Raw genomic sequence first — 26008 nt, 5'->3', positions numbered from 1 at the left:
CATCTTAAATAGAAATCCCCAGCGATACCAAATCCTGGTGGACTGAAGAACAGAAGTGACCTCTTTCATCCTCCTGCGTTTAGCCAGGGTTGTAGGCGATATGTCAGGGTATATTTGGATAGAAATGCCCTCATATTGTATATTCAGAGTATTGCGGGAGGCCCTGAGGATTTTTTCCTTAATCAGGAAATCTTTAAGGCAGAGCACAATATCCCTCGGGGGTTTTTCAGGTGGGGGTTTAGGACGCAGGGCTCTGTGAATCCTGTCGCAGGTAAACGCAGACAAGGCAGAGTCAGGGAGAAGAGAATTAAACAGTTTTTGTACCACAGGAAGCAGATCCATTATGGTCTCTGGGACCCCTCGCACCCTGAAGTTGTTACGTCTGGTCCTGTTGTCCAGGTCCTTCAGGTGGGCTTGGAGCTGTATCACAGTTTCAGAAAGGGATTTGTGGTCTTTCCTGAGATCAGTGTAGACTAGGCTGAGCTCATCATGTTTTGTTTCTAATAAGTCAGTCCTGGTGCCTAATGCTGCTATCTCCAGGGATAAGGTGTTAGTGGATTTGTGCAGCTCTGATTGAAACTTCTGTGCTATCGTGTCATACATGACAGTGAGACTTTCATTCAGATCAGCTTTTGTGAGTTGTACAGCATACTCACCGTCACCCATGGAGTATGTTGGGGATGCCTCTTCAGCCTGAGAACGTGGCTGTGTCCGAGTGCCATCTTGGGACATGTTGCTCTGCTCCCTCACCTAAACCAGGTAGTTAGTTAGAGACCTTTGATCCAGTTTATTGCGGCGATTTCTGGATCCAGGCATGCGCTGATCGTTCCGCCGGGGGGGGGGGCGGTCTGCAATTGCTGTGAAAGTGTGTCTGTATAGCCCCGGGGAAGCGCAGTCAGTCTCCGTCGTTCATGGAGCTCCTAGCCTCTGCTTCCTTCCTGCTTTGCGCCACACATGCGCCCCCCCCCAACAACTCTTTAACCGCTTTCCGACTGGCTCACACCGATATATGTCGGCAGAAGGGCACGTACAGGCATATTAACGTACCTGTATGATGCCTTTTACGAAGTGGCTTGCGGGCGCGCGCACGCTGTGATCTCTGTGCGTGTGATCGCGGGTCCGATACCCATGATCGTCTCACGGACAGGAAGAAATGCTGATGTAAACAAGCATTTCCCCGTTCTGCCTAGTGATACTGACACTGATCACAGCTCCCTGTAATCGGGAGCTGTGATCAGTGTCATGTCACACATAGCCCATCCCCCCCACACCGACAGTTAGAATCACTCCCTAGGACACACTTAACCCCTACAGCGCCCCCTAGTGGTTAACCCCTTCACTGCCAGTCACATTTACACAGTAATCAATGCATTTTTAATCGCACTGATCTCTGTATAAATGTAAATGGTCCCAAAATAGCGCCAAAAGTGTCCGATCTGTCCGCCATAATGTCGCAGTCATGATAAAAATCGCTGATCGCCGCCATTACTAGTAAAAAAAAAAATTATTAATAAAAATGCCATAAAACTATCCCTATTTTTTAGACGCTATAACTTTTGCGCAAAGCAATCAATAAACGCTTATTGCGATTTTTTTTACCAAAAATATGTAGAACAATACGTATCAGCCTAAACTGAGGAAAAAAATGTTTTTTTATATATTTTTTGGGGATATTTATTATAGCAAAAAGTAAAAAAAAATGCGTTTTTTTCAAAATTGTCGCTATTTTTTGTTTATAGCGCAAAAAATAAAAAATGCAGACGTGATCAAATACCACCAAAAGAAAGCTCTATTTGTGGGGAAAAAAGGACATCAATTTTGTTTGGGAGCCACGTCACATGACCGTGCAATTTTCAGATAAAGTGACGCAGTGCTGAATCGCAAAACATGCTCTGGTCTTTTGCCAGCCAAATGGTCCAGGGCTGAAGTGGTTAAATAAATGATCAGCTATGATATGAAAGAAACCAGATATGACCTAATATCTGCTAAAAAACTTTAAACATGGAATTTAGGTTAAAGGTTACATCTTTTTGAAATTTGTTGTATATATTAAAGAAAAATTGTGCTAATAATAAAAATACATAGGTCGTTATTGTTGACCTCTTTAAAATGTGGTAGTTATTTGACTGTTGGCGTGACCCAATGGCTTTCATACTTTCTTGGTCACAAATTCAGAACAAGGATGCAGCCAGCTAGGTCATAATAAAGTCAGAACTCCTGGTAGGCTTTTAAGACCTGGTTGACCATAGAAAATCTTTTAATGTCCGGCACTGAGGGCCACACCTAAAGTAAAGAGAGGGAAATGTAAAATACACAGCTAAAAACACTTCTGTAGCATTGGGAGCCTCAGAGTTGCACACTTATGCCGTGTACACACGACCGGTTTTGCCGTCAGAATAAACTCTGAAGGTTTCTCCGATGGAACTCCGACGGAATTCCATTCAAGCGGTCTTGCCTACACACGGTCAACCCAAAGTCCGACCGTTCAGAACGTGGTGACGTACAGCACCTACGACGGGACTAGAAAAAGGAAGTTCAATAGCCAGTAGCTTGCTTGAGAGCAAGCGTCGTTTTTGGTCCGTCGGAACAGCATACAGACGAGCAGTTTTCCTGATAGGAATTGGTTCTGTAGGAAATATTTAAAACATGTTCCATTTCTAGGTCCGTCAGAATTTTCAAAAAAAAAAGTCAAATGAGTCACACACACGATCACAATAGACGATGAAAAGCTTCCGTCTGACTTTTTCTGTCGGACATTCCGCTCGGGTGTACGCGGCTTTAGCCAGTATGCCCAAGCTACATCCTGCAGCACCCATTGGTTTCTCTGAGCAGGGACATCTGAGACTCAAGTGTGGTACACCAATGCTGTCTCTTTACACTGCACCCAGTGGCCAGTCTTCCATTTCCCTTAACTAACACTCACTTCACTTCCCACTTTATAGGTTCTTTTTTAGTGGCTTTGGAAACAATGGAAACTCATTGATCTGCATGCCCAGGAACGTATACCCAATACTTCAAGTGTGGAACAAAATAACATCTTAATTCTCAGAAAAGGCACTCACTTCAACAGCAATAAAGTTATTAAGTGCTGCCTGATACTTTTCTTGTTATTTAACAGTCTCACTCATCAGTGGACTGCTTGCTTCCACAATGTCTGGAATTCTCTGGGGAACACAGTCCCAACCTTGTGCTCCTCCAGGACAGGGGAACGCTGGTGCTCACAAGGTAGGGCTGGCTTCTCATCTGACCATGAAAAGAGGATATGGCCTCTTTCACTGTCAAAGCAGAATGACCTTAACACCCCGGCAACAAGCACTGTTTCCTCTGATTGGGAAATACTTTCCACCAATCAGAGTGCAGGAGCTCTGTTACCATACTATAGTGGAAAAGTACACTCAAACCTATTAAGGACAGGCATTTGCACTACAAGTGATAGACCTATAGGATATTAAACAACCAAACCGTAAAATCTATGGTCAGAAAGTTAATATTGGAGCATTTGCACTGACTTGACAGGCAAATAGCATTTTCAGAAGGTGAACAATGGCAGCCTATGTATTGCTATCAGAGCGGTTTTCTTTTTTAAGGTTTTATTTTCTCACTCACTGTTTGGATTTGAAGTTTACATCATGGAAAAACAGTCAGTAATTGTGGCAGGGAGATCTCTCTGTTAGGTCATTCATGAATAAATATAAAAATCCAGGGGCTAATTCAGCCTGCCATGCTCCATATAGAACTTAAATATCTCTTTTGGATAGACTGACTTTTTTAAAAACTAGATGTATCTGTCTGAGATAGTTTATTCATTGCTTTGTTTCTTTAAACAGGACATTAGAGCCTTTCATGGAGTGTACTATGCCTGTAGACATCTCAGACCGCTCACCGAGTGGTAAGTCATTTTATGTTGACGTGTATACTTTTTCAGTATTTACAGTGCCTTGAAAGAGTATTCATACCCCTTGAAATTTTCCACATTTTGTCATGTTACAACCAAAAACATAAATGAATTTTATGTAAAAGACCAACACCAAATGACACATAATTGTGAAGTGGAAGGAAAATGATAAATGGTTTTCAATTTTTTTTACAAATAAATATGTGAAAAGTGTGGCGTGCATTTGTATTCAACCACCTTTCATTGCAATTACAGCTGCAAGTCTTTTTGGGGATGTCTCTATCAGCTTTGCACATCTAGAGAGAGTGACATTTTTGCCCATTCTTCTTTGCAAAATATCTCAAACTCTGTCAGATTGAATGTAGAGTGTCTGTGAACAGCAATTTTCAAGTCTTTCCACAGATTCTCAATTGGATTTAGGTCTGGACTTTGGGCTAGTCTAACACATAAATATGCTTTGCTCTAAACCATTCCATTGTAGCTCTGGTTGTATGTTTAGGGTTGTTGTCTTGCTGGAAGGTGAACCTCCCCCCAGTTTCAAGTCTTTTGCAGACTCTAACAGGTTTTCTTCTAAGAGTGCCCTGTATTTGGCTACATCCATCTTACCATCAACTCTGATCAGCTTCCCTGAAGAAAAGTATTACCACAACATGATGCTGCCAGCACCATGTATCACGGTGGGGATGGTGTGTTTAGGATGATGTGCAGTGTTAGTTTTCTGCCACACATAGTGTTTTGCTTTTTAGGCCAAAAAGTTTAATTTTGGTCTCATCTGACCAGAGCACCTTCTTCCACGTTTTGCTTTTTAGCCCACATGGCTTCTCGCAAACTGCAAACGGGACTTCTTATGGTTTTCTTTCAATAATGGCTTTCTTCTTGCTACTCTTCCATAAAGGCCAAATTTGTGTAGTGCACGACTAATAGTTGTCCTATGGACAGATTCTCTCACCTGAGCTGTGGATCTCTGCAGCTCCTCCAGAGTTACCATGGGCCTCTTGGCTGCTTCTCTGATTAATGCTCTCCTTGCCCGGCCTGTCAGTTTAGGTGGACGGTCATGTCTTGGTAGGTTTGCAGTTGTGACATACTCTTTCCATTTTCAGATGATGGATTGAACAGTGCTCCGTGAGATGTTCAAAGCTTGGGATATTTTTTTATAACTTAACCCTGCTTTAAACTTCTCCACAACTTTATCCCTGACCTGTCTGGTGTGATCCTTGGCCTTCATGATGCTGTTTGTTCACTAAGGTTCTCTAACAAACCTCTCAGGGCTTCGCAGAACAGTTGTATTTATACGGAGATTAAATTACACACAGGTGGATTCTATTTACTAATCAGGTGACTTCTGAAGGCAATTGGTTCCACTAGATTTTTGTTAGGGGAATCAGAGTAAAGGGGACTGAATACAAATGCATGCCACACTTTTCAGATATTTATTTGTCAAAAATGTTGAAAACCATTTATCATTTTCCTTCCACTTCACAATAATGTGCCAATTTGTGTTGGTCTTTTACATAAAATCCCAATAAAATACATTTATGTTTTTGGTTGTAACATGACAAAATGTGGAAAATTTCAAGTGGTATGAATATGCATTAGACCCCATACAAATAGAGTCACAGCCTCAAATAAACCCAGCGCCAAAATCAGGAGTGCCACCATGCTGCCTACATTTCGGATATGATAATAAAGAATCCAATAGTAATTGGTCACATGGTCAAAAAGGTTTACACCTGTGGACTTTATATGTTATCCCAAATAAATGCACCATTATTTAAAAAAAGCTTTTTAGCGTTTGTTAAACCCCCCCCTCCAAAATAGATTTTCTTGTACCTTAAAGCAGATTAAACAGCACAGTGCTTGTGCTGTGTAATCTGCCCCCACCCCCCAAACTATAAAAAAAACTGAATCTGGCACTTTCTGTATCCCCTCTCTAAACAGACCATGAAAATCTGGGCAGCTCCGCCCTGATCACCGTGGTCTAAGTGCGGCCCACCGTCATGCTGTCCCCTCTGCTCTCCTCTCTTCCCCCTCACCCCCTCTGTCACGGAACGTCCCACACTCCGCTTGAGTGCTTCCGTCAGTATACCGCTTCCTAAGTTCTGGAACACGAGTCCAATGGATCTGGCTATAGGAACCCCCAAGAACTAGACAACACCAGTCTTGGAGTACATCAGAACTACCCTTTATTTGAGATCTCCCACACATTTATACACCAGGATGACTCAAAGCTAACCTAATTAACATGAGCTCCAATAGGAGTCGTCCCGTCTCCTACATTGTATAGAGGACAATGTGATCAGCTCATTCAATTTACACACATTACCATAAACATCAACACAGGGTTAATTAGAACAAACAACAATGAGTTGAATACCCTTAGAACCTAGACTAAACTTATATACATTAAACACATTATAGCTGACATCAGACAGGTGAGTGGAGTTGATGACATTAGCATCTCCTCACAGTATGTGTCCCAACAGTATAATTCAGTCTTATCATTCTAATATGGCATATAACGGGTTCCAGAGTCTGTGTGTTTTGGGGGGACATGGAGCTGAATCCAACGTAACACCAACCCCAGGGTCCCCAGGCATACAGCTCACAGAGAGCACCATTCCCCCAAATGCTAGGGCCCATAATCAAAAGGCAACAGGCTTGCATACAGTCCTCTCCAACAGCCTCTGTCCCGGCTAGGTCTGTGACATTTCTCCCCTTTCGGCAGGAGACTAACACAGGAGGAGACCCCAGACGGGTTGACTCCGAAGTTAGTCAGTAGTTCCAGTCCTCTACTGCCTGTACCCACACAGTACCCTAAACAAATTGTTCCAAACAGAGTATTACTCACCCAGCCAACCTCTGCCTCTCTCAGAGAACATATCTGCCGCTGGGGAGAGGCCTGGACTGGCTCTTCTCCCTGGAATCCTTTCTGCCGCTGGAGAGAAGACAGGGTGACTGGGCTCACTCTGTCATGCTGTTGGGGATCTGGGCCCACTGCCCAGCATCCCTGGGGTATACAGGTGGAGACTGAAGTCCCATCCACCTTCACAGGAAATCCATCCTCTGTTAGTTGAGGGCAGAGTCCAGCAGTCCTCGGCCCTGTTGCCAGCCCTTCTGCTGGAAACCCCACACCATCTGTTCCGGCTAACTGTTGGAGAGGGAGGCCGACTGCCCCGCCTCCCTGGAACTCTGTAGTTGTTGCCGGTGCTGGGCAGAGGTTGGTAGCACTCTGCCCTGTTGCCAGCACTTCTGCTGGGGACTCCGCATCCTCTGCTCCGGCTAACTGTTGGGGCAGGAGGCTGGCTTCCTCCACTCCCAAACTGTGTAGCTGCCATTGGGGAGGTGAGCCGGCTGCTTCCTTTTCCATTCCCTCATCTGGCTGCTGGGACGACATGTCGATGGTACTGTCTCCCAGGTACACGGATCTTTGCTGGGGAGGAAAGCCCACTTCCTCCACCCTGGCCAACTGTTGGGGAGGGAAAACACACACCTCCTCTCCCTTCTCCCCCTGTATCTGCTGCTGGGAAGTGATTGCCATCTTCTCAGCCTGAGCCTCCACAATTGCTGCAGGTGTGGGGCAGAGGTCTTGGACCCTCTGTCCGGTTGCCAGCACTTCTGCTGGGGGTTTGCCAGGTGGTTCCTCCTCTACAGAAACGTCTATTAAATCCCCAGTCTCTGGAATTGGTAAAAGCGTGGGACAGAGGTCTTGGACCCTCTGTTCAGTTACCAGATCTTCAGCTGGAGAAGTTTGTTTTAACTCCATAGATGCTGCTGGCAGAAAATCACATGTCCCTGTCAGTGTTGTGGGAGAAAGGCCGACTACCTCTTCTCTCAAGAAGGCCGAAGCCACTGTTGGTGCTGGGCAGAGCACAGTGAACTTTGGCCCTGATAGCAGCTCTTCTGCTGGAGGCTCATCAGGTTGTTCTTCCTCAGCAGAAAAGTCTATCAAATCCCATGTCTCTGCAACTGATGTCTGGGGATAGAGGTTCACCATCTCCTGTCCATGGAACCCAGAAGATGCTATCATTTTTGGGCAGAGGTTAGCAGAGCTCTGCCCTGTTGCCAGCACTTCAGGTTTGGGGACGGCAATCTCCGGATTTTCCACTGCCGATTCTCTGGCATGCTGCTGAACTTGTCCTAGCAGTTTCCTGTATGCCCTTTCCAGATGCTGTTCCTTCCTTAGCAAATGGTCCAGATCAGGTTTGAGCTCTGAGACCCCTGCAAGACCGAGCATAGACTCTCTATAGTCTCTCAGGTCCTCAAGGTCAGGTTCCCCTTCATCGCCAAACATAAAAAGATCTGTAAGGCTCTCCCACAGCAATCCAGGGCCGCCAAAGTCATATCCCTCCGGAGAGCATTCTGTTGTCTCCCCTAAATATCCCTCCTCTGCGTGCCATTGCAGAGCCCGATAACGATTGTCCAGCTCTATCTCCTGCTGGACCAACCTGTCCAACTCAGTCACCCATTGCTCCTGGGGCTGCTCTCCCAGGAATGCCATCCGCAATGCCCGTTGGTCACTGGCCCGTTGCTCTTGGGTTGGAAAGCACTTGCCCTGTTTTATACCAGCGAGACGGAGGGCTGCAATCCAGAGCTCCACCCGAATTTGCTGCCTAAGATCCAGGTATTCATCCTCAGACACAGTCCTGGTGTATGTTGAAAGGATGATCCGCAGCAGCCCCGGGAACTCTGATGCCAGGTCCATATCTCCGCTGGGGTGACTGAAGTCTGCTATGCTGATCTTGGATCCAGTTGGAGGTTTGGATGTCCCAGACTTCAGGAAGCTTTCCCGCTGCTTGCCACCAATGTCACGGAACGTCCCACACTCCGCTTGAGTGCTTCCGTCAGTATACCGCTTCCTAAGTTCTGGAACACGAGTCCAATGGATCTGGCTATAGGAACCCCCAAAAACTAGACAACACCAGTCTTGGAGTACATCAGAACTACCCTTTATTTGAGATCTCCCACACATTTATACACCAGGATGACTCAAAGCTAACCTAATTAACATGAGCTCCAATAGGAGTCGTCCCGTCTCCTACATTGTATAGAGGACAATGTGATCAGCTCATTCAATTTACACACATTACCATAAACATCAACACAGGGTTAATTAGAACAAACAACAATGAGTTGAATACCCTTAGAACCTAGACTAAACTTATATACATTAAACACATTATAGCTGACATCAGACAGGTGAGTGGAGTTGATGACATTAGCATCTCCTCACAGTATGTGTCCCAACAGTATAATTCAGTCTTATCATTTTAATATGGCATATAACGGGTTCCAGAGTCTGTGTGTTTTGGGGGGACATGGAGCTGAATCCAACGTAACACCAACCCCAGGGTCCCCAGGCATACAGCTCACAGAGAGCACCATTCCCCCAAATGCTAGGGCCCATAATCAAAAGGCAACAGGCTTGCATACAGTCCTCTCCAACAGCCTCTGTCCCGGCTAGGTCTGTGACACCCTCCTTCCTGCATGTCAGCTCATGTCTGTGTCTCCGCCCCCTGCCCCTATCCCCCCCCCCCGCCCCTATTCCTCCCCCCCCCGCTCCTAGTAAAATTTTAAATGTTTTTTGCTCACTGCCAGAAACTCTTTCATATTATGGCAGAGCACACTGCATTATTCTTTTAGAAAAACAAGCGCTGTAAATACCGTTTTAGCGCTGTCTTCAAGCCGGTCACGTGACTCTCGGCTGGTTTGCATGGCTAGTGCAGGAGAGGCCAAGCAGCCATATGATCTCCCCAGTTGATGTCAGAGGGAGATCACGGCCCCTCCTACAATATCCATCCATCGGAGCTGTACAGCGGCCGCGAGTCATGTGACCGGCCTGAAGACAACTCTAAATAGGTACTTACAGCGCTTGTTTTTTTTTTTATAAGACAGGTACAATGTGCTCTGCCAGGCTCTAATAGAGAGTCAGGCAGTGTTTGAGTTTTTTGGGTTAACAAACCCTTCAACCTTAAATGTCAATATCCCATACAAAATATGTTTTAATAATAAAGTAGAACTAAAGGCAAAACCTTTTTTTTTTTTTTTCATTTTGGATGGTTGTTTGTAAGGAAAGTTATAACCCTCTTCAGTTTTTTGCAATCTGTATCCATTGGGAAGATGTCCCTTCACCTCCTGTCCCGTAAATAAACTCATCTTATTGGAGCTCATGCTTAACTACACTTTTCACTTTGTGAATTTCTCTTATTTCAGTGTACTTCTATATTGGAGCAAATGACAGTGACGAAGAAGATGAAGGATTTGAAAATGACTACATGTAAGATGCATTTGTAAAAAACACACACACACCAAAAGGATCTATATATAATAGGGGGGGGGGTACACAGCACAGCACAGTGAGCATAAATGTATAAGCTGCATCAAAAATCAATAATATAGCATTTCAGGCATCCCTGCTCTTTTTAGTTACTAATGTGCACCGTGCTTTTAAAAAGGAAATATGAGTCATAAGATCAGGTCATAAGTAGCTTCCATATATACACAACACATCATGAGATGCTAAACTGGTATAACCATTTATTAACATTAACATATAGCAAACATTTGCTTATAAAATGTTTTTTTTTTTTTTTTTAGTTTGCATATATTGTGCATATAGACTGTATGTTCAAGCTGGCCAGTTGCATCACACTTTGGTAGATGGTGTTAACTGTGCTTTATCTTTATTTTATTAGGCCAATTGTGCTAGAGGTAGTGGTGGGCACTACAAGCATTGGGCAGATGTCTCCATGCTTGTGCAGTAGTTAGCCTAGATTTAATCAGAAAGAACTAATCTTTCTTATAACCTTCTTATACAGTTCAGTATGCTATATAATACCAGATATTTAATATAACCCAGTATACCAGATAAGTGCTGCATAAATTAATGGCGCTATATAAGTACCTGAAATAAATAATAATAAGTTACTTCAGTTTGTATACCTCTTAGCAGCAGTGGTGGCCTGTCCATGCATGGGCACCGAGCCCCCAAACCCCCCCCCCCGCCCCGTTAATGCATCCAGCCCCCTAATCTACATACAGGGCGCTGGACCATGGATTCCAATTGGGGGGGTTAAGCACACGATTAAAACCAGAGGCTCTAATAGGCTTCAAAAAAGGGTGGGCTCGCAGCGCAGAGCCATGCGCTCTGAGCCCACCCAGTTGTGTGATAATAGCAAATGAATATTCGCTATTCTCACAATGATTCTCCTCCCAGCCAATCAGGAAGCGGGTTTCCCAATTGACCGAAAGGAGAAGCGATGTTATTGGCCAAAGGGGAGGAGGAGGGAGGAGACGCATGGCCAGGGGAAAAGCAAGGGGAAGACCGATAGACCCACCAGCCGCCACTCCAGGGATGGCTCACCATCCAGCATCCGGCTCAGCTACCGAGCACTACCTGGTTGAGGAGGGGAGAGTCTGAGCAGGACAGTGGTAAGGAGGCTGTTCGTCTCCCGTGGCGGTAGGGGAAGGTGTTCCCCGTGTTCCCTTGCGATAATGTTCGTCTCCCGGGGGGGTGGCGTTGGTTTACCGCACCGAATTATCGAGCACCAGCCGCCACTGCTTAGCAGTTTTTAAAATCCTTAAAATGATTGTAAAGCCTTAAAATGATTGTAAGCAATCACCTTGTAAAACAACCTATTCAGTTTAAAATTGAATTGAAAGGCAAAACATTTGTGTATACAGTAGATATAAAAATTTTTTTATTATAAATAACTTTTTTTCCCTTTTTAGAAGTGATCATATTCTCTCTGTTCTCCTGCTGCATAAGAGCTAGTGGGAGGAGAGACAGCAGCACGCTGAGCTTCCCAGTGAAAGATTGTGTGTGTGTGTGTGTGTGTGGGGGGGGGGGGGGGCAGGACAAGCATGATCCTTGGAGGAGAGCGGGCTGAGTTTCCAGCACAGCTGGAGAACTGACCACGATGTGTTTTCCTGCTTAGTGTGGCCAGTTTTTAATAGAAAAACAGAGGGACTGACAGGAACACCAGTGATTCCACATAAAGGAAACAATACAAAGAGAACAGGATACTTTCTCATACAAGTACATGGTACAGCAGGCACATATCAGGAATATGGGGTAACAAACACTTTAAGTAATTGTAAAGTTAATTTTGATTTTGTGTCCCCAGGTCGTTCTACATTCCCCACTCTCATTCTACACCATGTATACCACTTTTTACCCAGCTATGGAACGATATAAGCATTTGGGAAGAAGGACAAGATCCACCACTTAAGCTTGCAATTGAAATACTGAGAATTCTGCAAGGACTCAAATTGAGTCCTCAGGAAAGCAAGCAATCTCGGGTTTACAATACTTATCTGGTAAGTTTTGAAGCTGTATAGTGCTCAGAAATGCAAAGTGACAACACTGTTCTCAGTATCAAAATCCTTTCATCCAGGCATTTCTGTATTTTACCCCAGTGCACTTATCTGTAATCTCGCGATTCTGGAACACACCTGCTGGCAGTGTGAGAAGACGCACTCAATGTTTCTAAAGCTGGCCATATAAACTTTTTTCCAGTCAGCCTGCACAGCATAGATGAATGAATCTTCAGTTGCGGCTATTGTATTTTGACAGACAGCCCCAGCAACTATCAAAATGCCCAAACAGTGCCTGCATCTGTTTGGATGCTCGTGCTATTTGGCTGACAAATTTGCACTCGGCTCCTTCTATTTTTCAATCAAGGGATGTCGGTAGTATGCAGCTGACAGGGAAACCTACTAAGCAAGTTTCATCCAGAACTGGCCAAAATTCACTTCTTGCATGGCCAGCTTTATTCACACAAACAGAAAGTCTAATGTGAAATATTCCTGTAATAAGAAGTTCCTTACAGCCAAACCTGCTTTGGAGATTTGGGGATTGGTGATGCGGAGGAAGAGGAAGCGATTCAACATAGGCTTCAGGGAGTTTTTCCTTCTGCCCACATACCGATGTTGTTTAGATGTGCGTGTTTTTATTATCCTGGCAATTATGAAGAACAAAGACCAAAGTAAATTGAGTGAACTTTACCATTTTAATAAGTTGCTTCATTCAGTGGTGTCACTAGGGCTGGTGTCACCTGGTGCAGTAAAACATGGTGTCACCCCCCTCCCCCAATACATTTTTTCCCATTTAACAGATGCTGGGCAGGCTAGTTTCGGGCCAGGCCCTAAGCCGGCTTCTGTAAATGATGCTGCTGGTGCTTGCACGCTGATCTGTGCTAGAGGTTACTACACATTACCACTCACCATTTGGTTGATAAAGGTTACTGCTCACTGATTGCTGCACATTGATTGGTTGCTAGAGGTTACTACATATTACGGCTCAGTGATTGCTTTCTAGAGGTTACCACACATTACCGCTCACCATTCGGTTGCTAGAGGTTACTACACATTACCACTCGCCATTTGGTTGCTAGAGGTTACTACACATTACCGCTCACCATTTGGTTGCTGCAAGCTGCTCAGTCCTGCCGCTGCTTTATTGATCACCACCTCCCCACCCCCCTGCTGCTGACAGAAGAAGGGTGAGGAAGAAGAATGCACACACAGCCCGCTCTGTGTGTTTTTGATCTCCGTGCTTGTGCTGCTGACCGGAGAAGGGGGAGCTAGCGGGGGAACACAGTGAGCTGGCTCTGCCTCACTCCCTGTCACAGACTCACAGCTGCTCTGCTGGTCTCAACAGAGGGAGAAGCAGGCTCTCTAGAACATGCAGCCTGCAGCTGTACCTCTCCTCTGTTACAGAGTTGAAACAGGAAAACAAGCTGGGGTGATCGGCTGCACCCTCTACAAAAAACATTTGCCGGACTTGGTGTCACCCATCTAGCGGGTGTCAACCGGGTGTGGTCCGCACCTCCCGCACCCCATAGTGACGCCACTGGCTTCATTTACTGTAAAGAATTATTAGTTTAAAGTAAATGTAAAGCCAAAACATTTTTCATTTTGGAGTAAGGGAAGATTAAATCCCATGTCAATTTTTTTTTTTTCACCACCCATGTCCTATTGGGGAGATGTACATTCACTTCCTGTCCTGTAGACACAACAGGAAGTGAGTGAAAATCTCTCCGATATGAGGAAAATCCCATATTAGATAGTAGTTGACACTTCAAGTCTCCCCATCGGACATACTTTCTACTTTATTTCTGCTTGGTGGCAACCTAAACTTTGGGATTTTCCCATCATTTTCTTCTCTGCTAACAATGGTCACCAGAATAAATAAAGAGGGTAAATCTGCTCTGTGGAGACACTTTTGCTCCCCTGACTAGTTACAGCATCTCTGAATACGTTCCTACTTGGTGTGTGCACTAGAGTGGAAAATCTTGTGACACCACTCAATTCTCTGCAACTGCAATTCTCTGCAACTAGATAATTGTGGCGGCCAGCTAAGTATAATGTAGGAGAAACACTCAGTCTCTGCCTGCCTGTGGCCTACCCCCTACAGAACTGATAGACCCACTCACTTGCACTGCATCGCTAAAGTTACTGGTTTAAACCATTACTATTAGCCATATCCCCCAACCCAGCCCTTTGAATTTTCATGCACCTTAAGCTTGCAGCCCTACCTGATGGTCTCCCTACTATCTAGGGAACGGCAGGCTGGGGACCAAACTAGTAAAGCTAAAGGTGCATATGTCTATAAATTAGGAGAAAAGATTAGATCTCTTCTCAGATTAGGAACACACCAGTCATGTGATTACAACATATGTCACAAGACTGGTGCATAGGGGATAAGGGGGGATTTTCACTTTGTTGTAGTTCCACAAAACTCTATCCTTCCTATTTTTGATATAATCATACTTTTATTGTGTTGGGGGAATGAATAGATGAAATTCGGGCCCACTCATGGGATGTTTGGCTTGGGGCCAGGGGGGGACAAGAGTGGTAGCTGTGCCAGATGCAGTGTTTTTATACGGGGGAGTGGGCGCCAGCTGGTTAGCATTATCACTAATGCTGTCTAAAGCACAGTCTTGTAGATCTCTCTAAGGCAGGCCATACATAATTCAACAGTGGGTTGAATGAAAAAAAAAGTGGGCTGATTCCCCCATCCGCACATTCGATGTGGATGAGGGAATCTTTCCTGCTGACCTGCTGCATTCTGCTGGTGGGAAGCCTTTGATCAGTGGCGCCGGCTATAGCCGGCAGCACTGATTATTGGGGAACACCCGACAGGCTGGTTGTACACAAGTTAATTGATAGATCGACTTGTGTACAAGCAGCTAGCCCATACATGGATTGAAACTCAACCAGTCCCTGCTGAACCCGCTGAATTTTGATCCATGTGTGTCTGGCTTAAGGCAGTTGAGCCACAGCTCCTGATTCTCATGACCAGCTTTCCTGCGATGATAAAATCAGACAACCCATGAAATAAAAGATTCTACCCGCCTTCCCATCCTGAGAAATGGATCATTCAACTTCTTAGCACAAATTGAATGTGTCTAGGCTTGAAGAGAAGACGAATGATGCGCGTATCTTCTCATTAATTAGCAGAAATAGCAGCAGGAAGGTCCTGTGACATTACTATGTGCTTCCAGGTCTACATGAAACCCAAACGATACCAAAACAAGTGTTGTTACAGCTGAGGTGGGTGGTCCCCAACAATGTCTTAAAATCGCTTAGCCTTTGCTATGTTTTATTTTTGTCTGTCTTTCTCGCATCTCCTCACTTTCTCCCTTAGTGGCCACCATCACTGGGACAGGAATTCAAGGGAAATCCTGCCTATAAGGGACAGACACAAACAGTAATAAAACCCTGAGAAGTTCTAATTCCCCATGCTATCCGAAACTAAAACAAATGTTTTGGCAAAATGTCTACTTTAAAGTAAAGAAACAGATAGTAATGTAAGAAGTGTAGAATATGTTAAGAATGAATAAACTTCTAATTTGGTTTAACTGTTTAAATTTCAGAATAGACGGGTCGCTAAAGTCTCAGAAGCGCTGCAGGAATACAAAGACCAACTTTGTGCACAGGTAAGTGTATTTTCATTCCAGCATTCAATGTCATTAAAAGACATGTATGCTGCTAATGAAGTTAAAGTTAAATATTATTCCTGATATGTAGATTTTAAGTGCTTTATTGTTTTAAGAAGTTCTCATTACAAGAGATGAGTAAACATTTTACAAACGTATTTGAGTTGATTTGCACAGATAAAAGACATGGTAGATTTGGAAGCTCTGTACAGCTAGTAACAGATCCCATTTTCTACGCAGCTGTAGAGGGAGTTGTACTAGAGGCTGAGCCTGCTGATTGGGGATTGAGTAATAAGTAAGGCCCCATGTACACTGCTGCTGGTAAACGGACGTTCAGAGGCAGTTGGACACTTTTTTCAACTGCCCCTGAACTCATACAATGCTATCTTATGTGTACATGTACACAGGTTCGTTTACTGTTGTTTATAGGCCTTTTTTGAAGGCAAAAAAATCAGTTCAGACGCCGAAGTTTCAGACATTTCAGACGCCAAACACGTCTAAACGCGGTAGCCCACGTTTCGTTTATAGGCGTTTTTCGCTTTTTTTTGTTAGAACCACTCCTAAACGCAAATGCAGCAAAACGCTGCTAAACGCAGTATGTAAACACGACAAAACGGACCTTAAATCGTTCAGGAGAGGTTGTAAAAACGTCCCGTGTACATGAAGCCTTAGTGTACATGAATCAAAAATGGCCATCTACACATGCTGGTACCTTTTTACATTGTTGTTCTGCAGCCAGCATTTATATACAGTATCTCACAAAAGTGCGTACATCCCTCACATTTTCATAAATATTTTATTATATCTTTTAATGTAACAACACTGAAGAAATTACACTTTGCTACAATGTAAAGTAGGGAGTGTATAGCTTGTATAACAGTGTCAATTTGCTGTCCCCTCAAAATAACTCAACACAAAGCCATTATTGTCTAAACTGCTGGCAACAAAAGTAAGTACACCCCTAATTTAAAATGTCCAAATTGGGCCCAAAGTGCCAATATTTTGTGTGGCCACCATTATTGTGGCCACCAGCACTGCCTTAACCCTCTTTGGCATTGAGTTGACCAGTGCTTCACAGGTTGCCACTGGAGTCCTCTTCCACTCCTCCACGACGACATCACGGAGCTGGTGGATGTTAGAGACCATTCGCTCCTCCACCTTCCATTTGAGGATGCCCCACAGATGATCAATAGGGTTTAGGTCTGGAGACATGCTTGGCCAGGCCATCACCTTTACCCTCAGCTTCTTTAGCAAGGCAGTGGTCGTCCTGGAGGTGTGTTTGGGGTCGTTATCATGTTGGAATACTGCCCTGGGGCCCAGTCTCCGAAGGGAGGGGATCATGTTCTGCTTCAGTATGTCACAGTACATGTTGACATTCATGGTTTCTTTTATGAACAGTAGCTCCCCAGTGCTGGCAGCACTCATGCAGCCCCAGACCATGACATTCCCACCACCATGCTTGACTGTAGGCAAGACACACTGGTCTTTGTACTCCTCACCTGGTTGCCGCCACACACGCTTGAGACCATCTAAACCAAGTAAGTTTATCTTGGTCTCATTAGACCACAGGACATGGTTCCAGTAATCGATGTCCTTAGTCTGCTTGTTTTCAGCAAACTGTTTGTTTCTTGTGCATCATCTTTAGAAGAAGCTTCCTTCTGGGACAACAGCCATGCAGACTAATTTGATGCAGTGTGCGGCGTATGGTTTGAGCACTGACAGGCTGACACCCCCACCCCTTCAAGCTCTACAACAATGCTGCCAGCACTCATAGGTCTATTTCCCAAAGACAACCTCTGGATATGATGCTAAGCACATGCACTCAACTTTTTTGGTCGACCATGGCGAGGCCTGTTCTGAGTGCAACCTGTCCTGTTAAACCGCTGTATGATCTTGGCCACCATGCTGCAGCTCAGTTTCAGGGTCTTGGCAATCTTCTTATAGCCTAGGCCATCTTTATGTAGAGCAACAATTCTTTTTTTTTCAGATATTCAGAGAGTTCTTTGTCATGAGGTGCCATGTTGAACTTCCAGTGACCAGTATGAGAGAGTGAGAGCGATAACACCAAATTTCACACACCTGCTCCCCATTCACACCTGAGACCTTGTAACACTAATGAGTCACATGACACCAGGGAAGAAAATGGCTAATTGGGCCCAATTTGGACATTTTTACTTAGGGGTGTACTCACTTTTGTTGCCAGCGGTTTAGAGATTAATGGCTGTGTGTTGAGTTATTTTGAGGGGACAGCAAATTTACACTGTTATACAAGCTGTATATTCCCTACTTTTCATTGTAGCAAAGTGTCATTTCTTCAGTGATGTCACATGAAAAGATATAAGAAAATAATTACAAAAATGTGAGGGGTGTGCTCACTTTTGTGAGATACTGTGTATATATATATATATATATATATATATATATATATACACACACATTACATTACATAGTAGGTGAGGATGAAAAAAGACACAAGTCCATCAAGTCCAACCTATGTGTGTGATTATATGTCAGTATTACATTGTATATCCCTGTATGTTGCAGTCGTTCAGGTGTTTATCTAAGTTTTTTTAAACTATTGATGCCTCCCTCTGAAACCACCACCTGTGGAAGGGAATTCCACATCCTTGCTGCTCTTACAGTAAAGAACCCTCTACGTAGTTTAAGGTTAAACCTCTTTTCTTCTAATTTTAATGAATGGCCACGTGTCTTATTAAAGTCCCTTCCGCAAAAAGTTTTATCCCTATTGTGGGGTCACCAGAATGGTATTTGTAAATTGAAATCATACCCCCTCTCAAGTGTCTCTTCTCCAGAGAGAATAAGTTCAGTACTCACAACCTTTCTTCATAACTAATATCCTCCAGATCCTTTATTAGCTTAGTTGCCCTTCTTTGTACTCGCTCCATTTCCAGTACATCCTTCCTGAGGACTGGTGCCCAGAACTGGACAGCATACTCTAGGTGCGGCAAGACCAGAGTCTTGTAGAGCAGGAGAATTAATGTTTTATCTCTGGAGTTGATCCCCTTTTTAATGCATGCCAATATTCTGTTGCAGTGGTGGCTGGTGATAAAAAAAAATTTTGGGAGGGGGCGCAAATCCCTTCAGGTCCTTACCTGCCCATCCTCCTCTGTCACAGCTTCCAATAACTGAACACACTATACACAGAGCGCACAGTACATACAGAGCATACAGAGCACACAATGCATACAGAGAACACAGAGCACACAATGCATACAGAGAACACAGAGCACACAATGCATACAGAGAACACAGAGCACACAATGCATACAGGGAACACAGAACACACAATACATACACAGAACACACAATACATACACAGTACATACACAGAACACACAATACATACACAGTACATACACACAGAACACACAGTACATACACACAGAACACACAGTACATACACACAGAACACACAGTACATACACAGAACACGCAGTACATACAGAACACACAGTACGCACAGTACATACAGAACTCACAGTACATACAGAACACACAGAATGCACAGTACATATACACAGAACACACAGTACATACAGAACACACAGTACATACAGAACACACAGTATATACACACAGAACACACAGTACATACATACAGAACACACAGTACATACACACAGAACACACAGTACATACACACAGAACACACAGTACATACACAGAACACACAGTACATACACAGAACACGCAGTACATACAGAACACACAGTACGCACAGTACATACAGAACACACAGTACATACAGAACACACAGTGCATACAGAACACACAGTACATACAGAACACACAGAGCACACAGTACATACAGAACACACAGTACATACATACAGAACACACAGTACATACACACAGAACACACAGTACATACACACAGAACACACAGTACATACACAGAACACACAGTACATACACAGAACACGCAGTACATACAGAACACACAGTACGCACAGTACATACAGAACACACAGTACATACAGAACACACAGAACGCACAGTACATATACACAGTACATACAGAACACACAGTACATACAGAACACACAGTACATACAGAACACACAGTACATACAGAACACACAGAACGCACAGTACATATACACAGTACATACAGAACACACAGTACATACAGAACACACAGTACATACAGAACACACAGAACGCACAGTACATATACACAGAACACACAGTACATACAGAACACACAGTACATACATACAGAACACACAGTACATACACACAGAACACACAGTACATACACACAGAACACACAGTACATACACACAGAACACACTTCTTCCCGGCTTGAATTCCCGTTTTGAGTTTGACACATTTTAAAACAACCTGTTGCTGTAAAACTCACCCATCTTCTTATCACAGAGTCCCACACAGTAGCTGGCAGCTGCCATGCCATGAGTTACTGCCTGTGCAGAAGAAACAGCCGAAGCAGTCTGAAGGGGTGAGGGGGGAGAAGAGCAGCAGCTTGACATACAGACTCTGAGTACAAGCTCCAGTAAGGACGGCCACCTTTTGTGGTCGGCTGATATCAGAACTGTGACTGTCAGATATGCAAAGGTGGCCGTCCTTACTGGAGCTTGTTCCTGTAAATTGGAATAACGGCACTGCAACTTACTGTTACTGGTGGACTGGTGTTACTGATGGATGATAGATAGGCCAGTCAGGGGCAGTGGCGGCCCATGTGGACGGGCCGCCACTGTTCTGTTGGCTTTGTTAGCAGCAGCTTGGCATTGATGCCATTGCTGAGCTTATCATCTACTAGGACCCCCAGGTCCTTTTCCATCCTAGATTCCCCAGAGGTTCTCCCCCCGTGTATAGATTGCATTCATATTTTTGCCACCCAAATGCATTATTTTACATTTTTTTACATTAAACCTAATTTGCCATGTAGTTGCCCACCCCATTCATTTGTTCAGATCTTTTTGCAAGGTGTACACATTCTGCAGAGAATTTATTGCCCTGCTTAACTTAGTATCGTCGACAAATACAGAGATTGGACTGTTTATCCCATCCTCCAGGTCATTTATGAACAAATTAAATAGGATTGGTCCAAGCACAGAACCCTTGGTGACCCCATTACCCACCCTTGACCATTCCGAGTACTCCCCATTTATCACCACCCTCTGAACTCCCTTGTAGCCAGTTTTCAATCCATGTACTCACCCTATGGTCCACGCCAACGGACCTTATTTTGTACAGTAAACGTTTATGGGGAACGGTGTCAAATGCTTTTGCAAAATCCGGATACACCACGTCTACGGGCCTTTCTTTATCTAGATGGCAGCTTACCTCCTCATAGAAGGTTAATAGATTGGTTTGGCAAGAACGATTCTTCATGAATTTATGCTGATTACTACTAATGATACTGTTTTCATTACTAAAATCTTGTAAATAGTCCCTTATCATCCCCTTCAAGAGCTTGCATACTATTGCATATTATTGATGTAAGGCTAACTGGTCTGTAATTCCCAGGGATGTATTTTGGCCCTTTTTTAAATATTGGTGCTACATTGGCTTTTTTCCAATCAGCTGGTACCATTACAGTCAGAAGACTGTCAGGAAAATTAGGAACACTAGTCTGGCAATTACTTGACTGAGTTCCCTAAGTACCCTCGGGGGCAAGCCATCTGACCCCAGTGATTTATTGATGTTAAGTTTCGCAAGTCTATTTCTAATTCTGTCCTCTGTTAGCCATGAGGGTGCTTCCTGTGATGTGCCATGAGGATAAACACTGCACTTTTGGTTACTTGAAGCCCCCTAATTCCCTTGTGAAGACTGAGGAGAAGAATAAATTTAATACCTTTGGCATCTCCCCGTCCTTTGTAACCAGATGTCCTTCCTTATTCTTTATGGGGCCAATATGGTTTGTCCTCCCTTTTTTACTGTTTAAATACTTAGAATTTCTTGGGATTTTTTTTGCTCTCCTCCGCTATCTGTCTTTCATGTTCTATCTTAGCTGCCTTAATAGCACCCTCACATTTCTTGCTGCATTGTTTGTAGTTGTTGCAAGTCTGAATGCTGATGATTGTTTTGCAAGTCTGAATGCTGATGATGATCCCTCAGCCTTGTATTTTTTGAAGGCCTTCTCCTTTGCTTTTATATGCATTTTTACATTGGAGTTATTCCCACCCCTTGAAATTTTCCACATTTTGTCATGTTACAACCAGTAGCAGTGAGTCCATTAAGGGTGCACGAGCGCTGCCCCCTCTGTCACGCCGCCCCCTCTGTCACTCCACCCAGGTGTGTTAGAAAAGCCGCTGTATTTTCAGGCTCCCAGTGTCCGAAAAGGGGCCGGACGCCTGAATAGGGGATGGCAGCAGTGGCCATGGATAGATTCATGCAATGCATGAATCTATCCATTAGTCATGTCCACTAAACCGCCTCTCTGCCAATCAGGAAGCACGGGTCTAATACCCGGCACCTGATTGGCTGAAGGCAAAGTGATCCTATTGGATGCCTAGCAGAATTGAAGAAGAGATGCAGGGATGCATAAAGAATAGCATGGAGGACCCACTGCTCTTCCCACACAGCTTGCCGGGGTCCCTCTGCCTGGCCCGCCACCAAGATGGGGGTAGGTGCCGGTCAGACAGTAGACGGCGGGGGGGGTCACTGTGGCTGTATATTAGAGGTATTAAATTAAAATTCATAGAGGACCAATTAGTAAAATTGTCTTCCAGCGGAGGTCCGAATCGCAGTTTAATGCGATGACTGAGATTCTTTACATCACAGCCCAGGTGTGCAGGCACGACAGTTCATTCATTTAAATGGGCTGCTGTGCCTGCGTTTTCTGCTGGGAAATGGTCCTGGCACCTTTTTAAAAATGCAGCTGCATGGAAACTGCCTGGTGCCTTTGTACCATGCAATTTCAATGTGCAGGAAATTGCACTTTGTATTTCAGTGCATTTCAGAGTCAATAGTACCCCTGCATGTTTTCTGTGCAGCACCTCATTTTGTGTGCAGCTGCTTTTCCCCCTTTACATCTTCCCCACCACAGCACTGTCCTCTTCACATATCCCCCCCACAGTATTGCCCCCCTTCACATATCCCCCCACAGCATTGCCAATTCACATAGATCCTCCACAGCACTGACCCCCTTCACATATCCCCCCCCACAGCACTGCCCCCCCTCACATATCCCCCCCCCCCGTACTGCCCCCCTCATATACCCCCCACAGCACTGCCCCTTCACATATCCCCCACAGCATTGCCCCTCTTCACAAATCCCCCCCACATCATTGCCCCTTAACATATCCCCCCCACAGCATTGCCCTCTTCACATATCCCCCCACAGCATTGCCCTCTTCACATATCCCCCCACAGCATTGCTCTCTTCACATATCCCCCCCCACACAGTACTGCCTCCCTTTACATGACCCCCCACACACAGCACGGCCACCCTACCCCCACTCCCCACCCTTCACAGTTCTGTGTCTTTTCCCTCCTTCACTCTCCTACCTTTCACAGAGCAGAGAGCAGGAGGCGGGACAATCCTAAACTGAAGGCACAGCAGCACTGGGTGGGGCGCGGGTGCTGCCGGGTTAACTTTTCATATTAGCAAACTGGTGATTGACTGCTAGGACTGCCTCCTGGCAGCCAATCACCTCTCTCCATGCAGTGCTGTTCCCGCCCCAGTCCAGAATTCTCCCGCCTTCTGCCACTCGCTCTGCTCTGCTAATGGACCGGTGTTCTGCCCAGAAAGTTCCCCTCAACGGATAAGGACCCCCCACTCCTGTGCAGGCGCAGCGCTTGCGCAGTAGGAGCCGGCGGAAATAGCCGAAGCCGAATAGTTGTAAATCAGCTGTACACGGCGACTGTAAGAGGGCCCCTCGTGGGCTTGCTTCGCTCGCCACGCTTCGGGCACAGCCTCGCTTCGCTCGGCACTTTTTTATTCTCCCTCTAGGTCCACTTGGATGGTGGGGCTTGAACCTGGACCCAGGGCACAGGTGCCGTGTAAAGATGATTGAAGGTTTTCAGCTTCGGCTATTTTCGGCGGCTCCTTAGTCATTCGTACTGCGCAAACGCTGCACCTGCGCAGTACAGGGGGGTCCTTATCCGCCGGGGGAACTTTCTTGGCAAGACACCGGAGGAGAAAGAGCAGCAGCTTGGGCCGGACGCGGACCACGGGCTGCCATTTAGTGATGCCCGCTGTATATGATAGGGCACAGTGGCTGCATATCATGGGCACAGTGGCTGCATATCATTGGGCACAGTGGCTGCATATCATGGGCACAGTAGCTGCATATTATGGGCACAGAAGCTGCATATCATTGGGCACAGTGGCTGCGTATGATGGGCACAGTAGCTGCATATGATGGGGCACAGTGGCTGCATATCATGGGCACAGTGGCTGCATGGGGCACGGGGCAGTGGCTGCATATCATAGGGCACAGTGGCTGTATATGATGGGCACGGTGGCAGCATATGATGGGCATGGTGGCTGCATATGATGGGCACAGTGGCTGCATATCATGGGGCACAGTGGCTGCATATGATGGGCACAGTGGCTGCATATCATGGCCAGAGTGTCTGCATATCATGGGGCACAGTGTCTGCATATGATGGGGCACAGTGTCTGAATATGATGGGGCACAGTGTCTGCATATGATGGGCACAGTGTCTGCATATGATGGGGCACAGTGTCTGCATATCATGGGCCACGGTGTCTGCATATGATGGGGCACAGTGTCTGAATATGATGGGGCACAGTGTCTGCATATGATGGGCACAGTGGCTGCATATCATGGGGCACAGTGGCTGCATATGATGGGCACAGTGGCTGCATATGATGGGTACAGTGGCTGCATATGATGGACACAGTGGCTGCATATAATGGGGCACAGTGGTTACATATGATGGGCACAGTGGCTGCATATGATGGGTACAGTGGCTGCATATGATGGGGCACACAGGCCGCATATCATGGGGCACAGTGGCTGCATATGATGGGCACAGTGGCTGCATTTCATGGGCACAAGGCTGCATTTCATGGGCACAGTGGCTGAAACTGATGGCTCAGTGGCTGCATTTGATGATTTTTTTCAGTATTTTTCAGTTTGTTTGCACCCACCAAAAATTTTGAGCACCAACTGCCACTGGTTACAACTAAAAATGTAAATGTATTTTATTGGGATTTTATGTGATAGACCAAGACAAAGTGGCACATAATTGTGACGTGGAAGGAAAATGATAAATGGTTTTCAAACTTTTTTACAAATAAACATGTAAAAAGTGTGGTGTGCATTTGTATTCAGCCCCCCTGAGTCAATACTTTGTAGAGCCACCTTTCGTTGCAATTACAGCTGCAAGTCTTTTTGGGGATGTCTCTACCAGCTTTGCACATCTAGAGAGTGACATTTTTGCCTATTCTTTTTTGCAAAATAGCTCAATCTCTGTCAGATTGGATGGAGAACGTCTCTGAAAAGCAATTCTCAAGTCTTGCCACAGAGTCTCAATTGTATTTAGGTCTGGACTGTGACTAGGCCATTCCAACACATGAATATGCTTTGATCTAAGTCTTTTGTACACACGAGCGGACTTGCCAACAGGCTAAACTCCGTCGGCATTTCCGACGGAAAGACTTAGAACATGTTCTATATCTGAGTCCATCGTAAATGCCGACAGAAAAAGTCTGATGGGGCATACACACGGTCGGAATGTCTGACCAAAATCTCCCATCGGACTTTTACTGTCGGAAAGTCTGGCCGTGTGTACGCGGCATAACAGGTTTTCTTCTAAAAACGAGCGGAATGTCTGACTGAATAAGTCCAACGGAAGCTTTTCATCCTCTATTCCGATCGTGTTTAGGCCTCATCTGACTTTTTTTTTTCGAAAATTCTGACGGACCTAGAAATGGAACATGTTCTAAATATTTCTGACAGAACCAATTCCTATCAGGAAAACCAATCTTCTGTATGCTGTTCCGACGGACCAAAAACTACGCATGCTCTGAAGCAAGTACGAGACGGAAGCTATTGGCTACTGGCTATTGAACTTCCTTTTTCTAGTCCCATCGTAAGTGTTGTACGTCACCGCGTTCTGGACGGTTGGCCTTTGGTCGGACTTTGGTTTGACCATGTGTAGGCAAGACCGCTTGAATGGAATTCCGTCGGAGTTCCATCGGAGAAACCTTCAGAGT

General features: G+C 45.1%; 1 protein-coding gene across 1 annotated transcript in view; it reads left to right on the top strand.

The window, feature by feature from the left end:
• The window catches only part of LOC141128134 (uncharacterized), a 48676-nt gene that overhangs the window by 11616 nt on the left and 11052 nt on the right, over nt 1–26008 (top strand). The window contains exons 2-5 of the mRNA XM_073615230.1: nt 3828–3889; nt 10106–10169; nt 12019–12211; nt 15772–15834. Coding sequence (XP_073471331.1) covers nt 3844–3889; nt 10106–10169; nt 12019–12211; nt 15772–15834 — 366 coding nt within the window. The 5' untranslated portion in view covers nt 3828–3843. The remainder of the gene's footprint in view (nt 1–3827; nt 3890–10105; nt 10170–12018; nt 12212–15771; nt 15835–26008) is intronic.

Source organism: Aquarana catesbeiana, linkage group LG02 (genome assembly GCF_042186555.1).
Source record: "Aquarana catesbeiana isolate 2022-GZ linkage group LG02, ASM4218655v1, whole genome shotgun sequence".
NCBI classification, from domain to species: Eukaryota; Metazoa; Chordata; class Amphibia; order Anura; family Ranidae; genus Aquarana; species Aquarana catesbeiana.
The sequence above is the reverse complement of the archived record's forward strand: the minus strand, read 5'-3'. Positions and strand labels throughout refer to the sequence as shown.